This window comes from Triticum aestivum, chromosome 2A (genome assembly GCF_018294505.1).
Source record: "Triticum aestivum cultivar Chinese Spring chromosome 2A, IWGSC CS RefSeq v2.1, whole genome shotgun sequence".
NCBI lineage: Eukaryota > Viridiplantae > Streptophyta > Magnoliopsida > Poales > Poaceae > Triticum > Triticum aestivum.
Genome location: NC_057797.1, coordinates 535,454,457 through 535,463,941, shown reverse-complemented (window position 1 = coordinate 535,463,941; position 9,485 = coordinate 535,454,457). Strand labels below are relative to the sequence as shown.

The 9,485-nt window shown below is 40.9% G+C and overlaps 1 protein-coding gene across 8 annotated transcripts; it reads left to right on the top strand.

Annotated features, from left to right (window-relative positions):
• Window positions 1-319: 319 nt before the first annotated feature.
• On the top strand, window positions 320-8,564 carry LOC123189288 (regulator of nonsense transcripts UPF3). 8 transcript variants are annotated; one of them, XM_044601675.1, is made up of 13 exons: window positions 320-833; window positions 1,988-2,094; window positions 2,758-2,853; window positions 2,947-3,045; window positions 3,146-3,225; window positions 3,315-3,419; window positions 4,942-5,041; window positions 6,239-6,336; window positions 6,435-6,885; window positions 6,967-7,029; window positions 7,141-7,259; window positions 7,366-7,419; window positions 7,929-8,564. In XM_044601675.1, exons 1-12 carry the CDS (start codon window positions 676-678, stop codon window positions 7,402-7,404), a joined length of 1,515 nt encoding a protein of 504 aa, XP_044457610.1. In that variant the 5' UTR covers window positions 320-675; the 3' UTR covers window positions 7,405-7,419; window positions 7,929-8,564. The 8 variants fall into 8 exon arrangements, with proteins under 8 accessions (XP_044457610.1, XP_044457611.1, XP_044457608.1 ...); XM_044601676.1 differs by having other exon boundaries at window positions 321-833; window positions 6,438-6,885; XM_044601673.1 differs by having other exon boundaries at window positions 324-833; window positions 4,939-5,041.
• The last annotated feature ends 921 nt before the right edge of the window (window positions 8,565-9,485 follow it).

Here is a 9,485-nt window from a genome sequence, read left to right as displayed (position 1 = left end):
ATGCCACCATAGTTCATGCTCTAGTCGTCGGCACAGATTTATAGATTAAGTTTGTTATGTGATGGAAACTAGTGCAAGCTTACTTCCTAACTCGTACTTTTTAATATCGACTATGCAATTTAACTAAACTGTTAACAAAAATTGCATCACATATTCACATCCCTATATAGCTATGGGGTGGGGGGGAGGGGGGCTTGTCGCAAAATGCTATAGCAGTTTTGCTCTTTTGACGCATCAACCATTATCAGGATTGATATTTTTCTCGTATCTTTTCTTGCGCCTTTCCTCTTTTTTTCTTCTTCTCCTTTTCTTTACGTTTCGTCCTCCTCGTCGTCCTCCTCTTCCACTTCCCCTAATCTCCAACAGTTTCCAATTTCTCATCTCCCAAGCCCAAACCCCAACCCCAACCAGAGACCGAAAAGAGTCGCACGCGACTTCGCGAGAGAGGGGAGAAGCAGCAGACGAAAGCGAGAGACCTCCTCCTTCCCCAACCCCAGCCCCGCTCCAAACCCTAACCCTTCCTCAGATCTCGCGCCCGTCTGCCCTCCCGCCCCGCCCCGCCCCGCCTCGATGTGACCCGGCCCCTAGGGTTTGTGCCGGTGCGGTGTGGTGGTGGGTCCCGGTTCGTGGGCGGATTTCGGACCCGAGGAGTTGGAGCTGGCGGCGCGCGCGCACATGAAGGACCCGGCGCACCGCACGAAGGTGGTGCTCAGGCGGCTGCCGCCGGCGATTGCGCAGCAGGCCGTCGTGGACCAGGTTGACGCGCGCTTCGCTGGTCGGTATGACTGGGCCTGCTTCCGCCCCGGTAATGCCAGGTCAGCGTTTCCTGCGAGGTTCGGTGCTCTTTAGGTCTGGATTGGGGTCGTGGCTGTTTAACCTAGGAATCATGTGCTAGGCGACTGGTAGTTTCCGTTTAGATTTCGTGTGCTGTTTAAGTGATTTAGTTTTTTTATTGTTATTAGAATGCATGTTCCATCTGTGTAATTGATATGCTCAGCTTAAATAGAACTGTTGACACAATCTAGTGCATCATGTTATTCCTAGTTGTAGACTTGTAGTTGGCGTATCTTTGAGGTTCAGTGCTCTTTCTGGATTGGGGCCTTGTCCGTTTAATATAGGAATTATGCGACTAGCAGTTTCTGGTTTCCCCCCAATAGATTTAGTGTGCTTGTATAAGTGATGTAGTTTGTTTCGTTATTAGCAATCAGCAGGTTCATTTGCGTAATTGAGACGTTAAGCTTAAAATTGTTGCTGCTATTTAGTGCAGCATATTATCCCTAGCTGTGGACTTCTAGTTTACAATGCGGTGCCACTTGCAGTTTCCAGTTCCTGCCATCTTACGTTCAACCAGAATGAACTGTTGGGTGTTAAATCGTAGTTATTATCTGTGCTTGTAATTTTGTTTTTGAGTACAAATTTGTCAATGACCTTAAGTATTAGTGAAGAATAGAGGTTGCCTTATTTGTTATGCAACTATCTATGCTTTCTACCCGTTAATTCCATTTCTTTAGTTTGTCGCTGGCCTCACTGGTTTTTTATGGCAACTAAAACTGTAAAATGTTCATTTTTTGCTTTCTCTTATTTTGGATACAAGAGCCAGAATTCACTTATAGTGTGCTTGTTATGGAGCAATTTTCTTAAAAGAAACAGAAACACTTGAAGTCGAAACTACCTTGTAGCACTCAGCCTTTTTATTTACCAGTCCTGTGCTATGGTGATTTGCGTAGTAGTTTCTTCCTTAAATTTTGATGTCTTTGAATTGCTTTTACTCAAAGTATAAGGCTTCCTTATTGGAACCTAGCAGTGGGAAGTAAACAATAGTATATTTCTTGTTTCCCACCCTCTTTTGTCCAATTGGTTAACAAAATTCATCTATCCAGCCGATTTTACCTTAACTTGAAGAGCCCAGAAGTTGTTGATACAATAGCGACTTAATTGTTTGCTACCATATTTTTTTCCAGTTGGTTAACTGAATTTTTATTTCCAGCCAAAAGAATCATAGATATTCGCGTCTCTACCTTAACTTCAAGAGCCCAGAAGATGTTGTTGAGTTTGCCGAGTTCTTCAATGGGCATGTATTTGTGAATGAAAAGGGTAAGTCCTTCATTTCTTAACCAATATGCTCTTTTTGTTTCCTTTCTCATGTGCAATCAACTGTATGCGGAACTCATATTCAGATTACGTCCACTTATCGCTGTCCACGCTAGAGATATAAGTTCATTAGTGAGGCACCCTTTGCATTCTTCAGTTTCTACTATTTGTTGCATCAGTATAGCACTATACATGACGTGATTTTTTGCAATAGCCATATTATTTTCTACAAGATTTCAAATTGACATAAAATGTTAATGCTTAGCAGTCACATAGCCATTGAACGGGATGGATCATCTTGATTATGGGTAGCTAGCAAATAAATACTGCCATATTTGTGTTCATCCTTCTTAGATGATCAACGCCTGAGGTTATCCAGAAAATTAAACTAGCCATCAGTTTCCTCTTTAATAGCCTGCCCAATAGTTTGGTCAGGTGTCAGGCATAGTGAATGAACACAATCACCACCTATGTTGTATTGTTGACATATGGGGTTATTTAATCAATATATCCTGTTAGGATGTAACTGAAATTGTTAGCTTGTTGTAATTTTTTAATCAATTTGTGAAGTTCTTTTTTTCCCTAAAACTCGAGTATATGTTTGGTTATGCATCTATGCATGTTTTAATTTGTATGTCATGCATGTTGTCCATGGTTCCCTGCCAGGTGCTCAATTTAAAGCTCTTGTGGAATATGCACCATCACAACAGGTTCCGAAGTCAAATATCAAGAAAGATGCTCGTCAAGGAACTATAACAAAAGGTCTTAAACAAGCATTTTTGCTGTCCAATATGTACCGTACTTCCATATTTCTTGTTTTTTCAAACTTAGTTATTTCTGTTGTCGAATATTCAGATCCAGAATACTTGGAGTTTCTTGAGCTTATATCAAAGCCTACTGAGCATTTGCCAAGTGCTGAAATTCAGCTTGAAAGGAAAGAAGCCGAAAGAGCAGGTAAAACATCTCGTAACCTTCTATTTGTAGTAAAGCATTATTGTCTAATTAATGTATCTATTCAAAGATGCTAAGCATCTTTACTTGGTTACTATTGCAGCTGCTGGAAAGGTGCCCCCTGTTGTGACACCTCTTATGGTTTATGTTCGTCAGCAAAGGGCGGCTAAGAGTATGGCTCAGGTATATTAGTTGAATTGATTATACTCTCAAGTTTTATTATCGTTTATCAACTGTCAGGTGTGTACTAACTAGCATTTCACACACTGCAGAGGTCTGTAAGTAGTAGACTAAGCAGAAAAGTTGCAGGCGTGGTAACTAGTAGTTCTAGTCCATCTAAAAGGTCTTCTGAAAGGCGCAGGGCCTCCACTTCAACGGTACTATGCTTGGTCGAGAATTGTCACATGAAACGGATCTTATCCTTCCATGTTTATGTTTTGAGTAGGCCTACTCATTAATTTTGTACTTGAAATAGTAACATGTAATGAAAAGTCTGTTCCAAGCATGTATATGGTGACACGAACCTTTTTTATTGGCCATTTTTGGATTATAACATGTGGTAGCAGGTGGGGCTCAAATGCCAGCACATTACCGTGTCATGTTTTTACAGAAGTAGGTGTTGACTAGTGTACCTCTATGCCTAGAAAAGTACCCCTTCCGGTACTTTTTAGTCTGCATATAACTTTTGTCCGAAGTCAAAGTATCTCTACTTTGACCAAACTTACAGGAAAAAGTATCAACATTCACAATGCCAAATCAATATTGTTAGATTCGTTATGAAATGTATGCCCAGTTCTTTTGGCCGATTCTCCCATAATCTTGAGAATTGACCCTCCACCCAGCTTCTCCCAGAATCTTGAACCCATATTTTTTTTTACAATCCTAACTAGTTAGGATGTGAACAACTAGGATTGTTAAAACATATGGATACAAGATTCTGGGAGAAGCTGGGTGGAGAGCCGATTCTCAAGATTCTGGGAGAATTGCCCAAAAGAACTAGGCTGTAGTTTCATAGTATGTATATTTGGTATTGTAGATGTTGATATTTTTTAATATAAATTTGGTTAAACTTTGCAATGTTTGACTTGACACAAATCTAATACGCGGAGTAAAAAGGACCGGAGAGAGTAGGTATAGATTAGTTCTTTACTATATGTTCTCATTTTATATCCCTACAAAATATTCTCAGAGGTTCTGCTGTTCTATTTGTATTTTGATTTGAGATAGTGAAATAAGATGTTTCTTTTGTTTCCTTTTATGTTTGTATCATAAACTTATCATTATGGATCAGATGCTCTGTATATTTCCTATGTTTTTTTATGTTAGCATGTTAATCCTCATGATTACTGTCAGTCTGTTGTTTCCTCTATGCATGTTTTGCCCCAGTATTTATGGATCATATGCTCATATATGTTTTATATATTCCAACCACTTCAGAATTGTTCTTTTTGGGTTATGGTTGTGGAGTTCTCATATTTTTTTTTGAACATATTTAAGTGTGTATTCAGTTGTATTTGGTTGAAGCACATAGACACTAGTAATGCTCGGCGCTTCATATTGGTTATTTTGAGTGGTGGACTATTTATTTTGTGGTGTTCTGTAAAAAGTAGTATTACCTCTGTCCCAAAAGGCTTGTCTTAGATTTTTCTAGATACGGATGTATCGAACACTAAAACGTGTCTAGATAGATCCGTAACTAGACAAATCTAGGACACGTAATTCGGGATGGAGGGAGTACTTCTTTCCTTGAGGCTTTGACATGGTGTTCCATGTCTTTTCTCTCTGAGAATGATTACCTGTCAAAACTAAGTAAACAACAATTGGTACTTTCTGTTTATTATTCGCAATGAATTATGAACTGAAGTTACTAACATGCTGCTGTTCTGTGATATCCAGCAGTATGTTGTGCGAGATAATGCTAAGGAGAAGCCGACTTACATCTTAGCACCAAAGAGAGATGATCATACACACAGAGAGAAAATCATTGCTGGAACTTCAGGTGGTACTACATTGAAGAAATTGTTTATTGTTTTTAGCTTGTTATAACTATTGTCAATACTCAACAGTACTTTGGGTGTCATATATTGTTACTAAGTGTGGTCTTTCTGATATGACCCTTGACTTTGTGTTGTTGGAATGTTGTATCAACTAATAGACAGACTAGGGTCTTTGAGCCCCATTGTCAACTTGAGCTTAATCCGTTACATGGGAATGGGACATAATTCATGTTTGTAAGAACAAACTCATCGCTGAGTTGGTTTGCGAGTACTGTGTGGCACGGAATCTAGCTAATATTGGAACCTTTACTATTTTGACTTCAACGTGTTAGCTTGCTAGCTAATGTTTTCCTCAATGGCAAAAATAAGGCCTGCTTTGGTTTGTAGGAATTTTGTAGGAACTCTATAGGATAGGATTTGCGAAGGAAAAATTCCTTTGAAGCCCTTTGGTTTATAGGAATGGATTTCCTATTCCTATGTAGGATAGGAATCAATCCTTCACGTTTTGAAGGAAAAAAAACATTAGCCTAGACTAAATGGAAAAATTCCTATCCTATGCACCAAATAACATCTCTTTCTCTATAGGAATTGAGATGCATGTCATCTCACTTCTGATGATTTTCCTATTCCTATAAAATTCCTATCCTATGAACCAAAGGAGGCCTAAGTTGGTTTGCGTGTACTGCGTGGCACGGAATCTAGCTAATATTGGAACCTTTACTATTTTGACTTCAATGTGTTAGCTTCCTAGCTAATGTTTTCTGCAATGGCAAAAATAAGTGTGCTTTTGAAAAGCCAATCCGAAGCACCGTCAGTGCAAAGAAACATAGATTGTTTTCCTCACTTGTTTGGTTTAAAAACTGACATGTGGCAGTAGCCCAAGTGGATGTTTTCAATTCCGACACACAATCCATTCATGGGAACGATGCCGGTCCTCCTTGCATGATGTCATCCACTAACCACATTTACGTTATTTGTCGTATTTGAGAATTATGTGTTGTTTTTTCATTTATTTATTTTTAATCATGGAGCTGTATTCCCTTTACAAGGGTAACTGTTGAATTATTGTTTTGTACCCCTTAATCTTTAGTTCTTTCTTTACCCTATGTGATCCACTTCTTTCCATCCTTATAGTGGATACAAATGCCTATTTCCTCTATGATGTTAATACTGTTGTTTTGTTTTGTCCCGTCTTGTAGATGCTACAAGCGGTGGGCCATCTGGATCTGCTCAGGTTATCGACGGTAAAAAGGACAAAATTGTCCTTCTGAAAGGAAGAGCGAGGGTTGATTCCAATGTAAGCAGACACATCCCCCGAGGTTTTTTATCATTTAATTGGTATGGACTGTCATATTATCTGCTTTGCCACAGATATCTGATAGCTCAACCCCGCAGCAGTCTCTGCCGCCTCCGAGAAATACACCCCCATCAACTTCTAGACAAGACCAGCGAAATGAGGCCAGTGTCAGAATTATCAAGACTATACTTTCAAACAAGGAAGGACGCCATGCAATAGCATCATCTCAACATGAGCAAGAAGGTCACATAATTAGTGCCGAGAAGGATAAGAGGCCACCACGGGCTCCGAACTCGCGTTCCACTGTAAAAGATCAGACTGTTGAAAATGCTGAGAAAAACCACTATGATGACAAGCATCTGCATGGTTCTGGACCCATTGGTGAGAAGATTGAAAGACATGCCAGAAATAGAGATAGGCCTGACCGAGGTGTTTGGGCCCCTCGTCGCTATGACAAGTCTGCATCAGGAGGCAGTACGCAAGCATCATCGTCTGAGTTCCCGCTAATGCAGTCGCACTCTATGGATAATTTCTCTCAGCAAGTAGATGGTACAAGTCATTTAACAACTTTTATTGTTAATTATTCCTGATGCTCGAGTTATTACTGTATTAACATACTTGATGATGCAGGCCATGGAGAGAGAAAAATAGACACAAGGAGTCCTGGTGGCCGTGGTGGCCTTGTGGAGAATGGTTTGTTTTTTATCTGGCTATAATTATAGTTAGCGATTAGCAGACAAGCAATCCAAAGTTTTTTCTATATCAGTTTCTGTACTGTGGTTCATGGTGTAATATGTTATTCAGGAAACAGGCATGCCAACCGCCGTGGTCCGCCACGTGGGTCGAAGGAGATGGAAATCCCTCTTATTACATCTGATGGAAAGCCTTCAAAGAGGGGCCCTGCTAGCTATGTGGCTCATGAGGTGTGATTAGTTTATAATTGTTTACTTGCCTTGGCTGACTGCATGGGGGTGATTTTTGTTAGGCATTATTACTCTAAAAGTCTAATACCATAAATGATGTGTGCAGAGACAAGTATGGGTTCAAAAGTCAAGTTCAGGATCGTGAGTTTGTCCACCAATGGTACGCTATTTTACCATATTTTGTTTATTTATTCAACCTGTTTTCAGACTCTTCCTCTATAATTAAATGCGCACACTGATCCTCATGTTTCCAGCACCATCTATTGGGCGTCTTTTGTCTTGTTTCCAGCCTTTTCTGATTCCTATCTGAAAAACACATCTAACAGAAAAAATGTCTCGGAAAATAATAGGAACTTGTCACCAAATAGGAAAATGTATTTTGTGCTGTCAGGTGCATGTGGTATTGGGAAGTGACAAACACTCTTTTGAAAGCAATGCAATTTTTGTATAGATGTGCATTATGCATTAGCAAACATTTTTGCAAAATTATGATGGTTTTAAGGAGGGACGAATATCTTAGCAACTATACGCATACATTTTGTTATACGAAACAAATGGACATATTTTTGCACAAATATTGCTAGTATTTTTTTCTACCAGGAAGCACTCTTGCACGCACCTTTGCATTTGCCTATCAAATGTTTACTAATCTATCAACTTGTCATGCAGATACTTCCATCAAAACAGATGTTGCAAGCTGTGGAGAAGTCTCTGGATTTTGCGGCTCATTCTGAAGTTTGTGAATGAAATGACTGTTGGTGAGATGGTTCTATGAAGTGCGATCCTAGATTTGTCAACGAAAGTCTCAGCTATAGCTGAAAAGGCAGCTCTTTGATTTGATTCACAGAATCACAGCAATAGTGAAGTAACATAACCCACCAGTAGGTAGCTCTCCATCACTTTGGGTGAGACTTGATTTTGGACCCAAGGGTGCTATATCTGGAGCGACGGATGGAAATTAGGCTGGCATCAATACCTCGAGACAGCGGTCGCATATTTCCAAGACCCCTGGAGGCTATACACAGTGATGGATGTACATATCTCTAGAGAAAGAAGAGGTCTGGCTCTGTTTGCTGTTTACAGGTTAGAGGTGCCATGTATCTACAAAGAGATAAGAGTTATGAGACTACCCAGTTTGCTAAATAAAGGCGAATTTTTAGTTAGTTGATTATGAGAACCCCTGTATCCCGGCGGCTGCAGTTGCAGTCAGTATGACCGAAGTTAATGTGGAGTGCAAAGTGACATAGCACTATCATGTTTTATGCTCCAGGGTGAATGGAATGTGAGGCTATTTTGGCTTGTTGATGTTGCTGGTGTGTGATTTTCTACTGCGTCTCACCATATATGTTTTGTGTGTTATGTTATCAATGATATGCCTAGTTATGGTGTACAACATCAAAGGTGGTTGCTGTTTTTTATATGGTATAAATGTTTGGGCATGCTGCGCCGGCCGAACTTTCAGCCGGTTTGCACGCCACGCTAGCAAAACGCGCCCCGCCTCCTTTCAGCACGTGCATCCTTTCCCCTCCCTCCTCCCCGGGCAGCGATTGGGCCACCATGAGCTCATCCTTTCCCCTCCCTCCCCGGGCAACGACTGGGCCACCATGAGCTTCATTGCCGACGGCCAGGCGCTCCCTCGCCGGCTGCCATGGCCAGATCCATTCCCTACTTATAGTCTTCACGTGGCCAGGAGCTCCCTCGTCGGCCGCCATGGCTGCCTGCAGCCATGCCCCAATCCTCCCGCCTGCCCAAGTGTTGCAACCATCATTTAGAAAAGCTTCAACAGCCCTTGAAAAAAGCTTCAACCATAGATATAGAAAGCTTCAATGGCACTGCACAATAAGGGGAAGCTGCAACGTTGTTGGATTTTGCTACTACCGGCAAAGCTTTTTGCTACATCCATCAGGCAGAGCTGCCAACTCGTGAGGACGACAATGATATTTTTGCTGCAACCGTAGCAGGATTTTGCTACTACCGTTAGAGGTTTTTGCTACATCCATGATTTTTTGCTGCAACCGTAGCAGGATTTTGCTACTACCGTGGAGTTTTTTTCTACATCCATGTAAGGTGGAGCTGCGACCTCGCGAAGGTGGCAACGGCGTTTTTGCGGCACCCAGTTTGATTTTGCTACTACCGGTGATTTTTTTTGCTACATCCATTCAAACGGCGTTGATTGACTCGCGGCCCAAAGATGGACTTTAGCAATTATAACAACACCAATTCAGC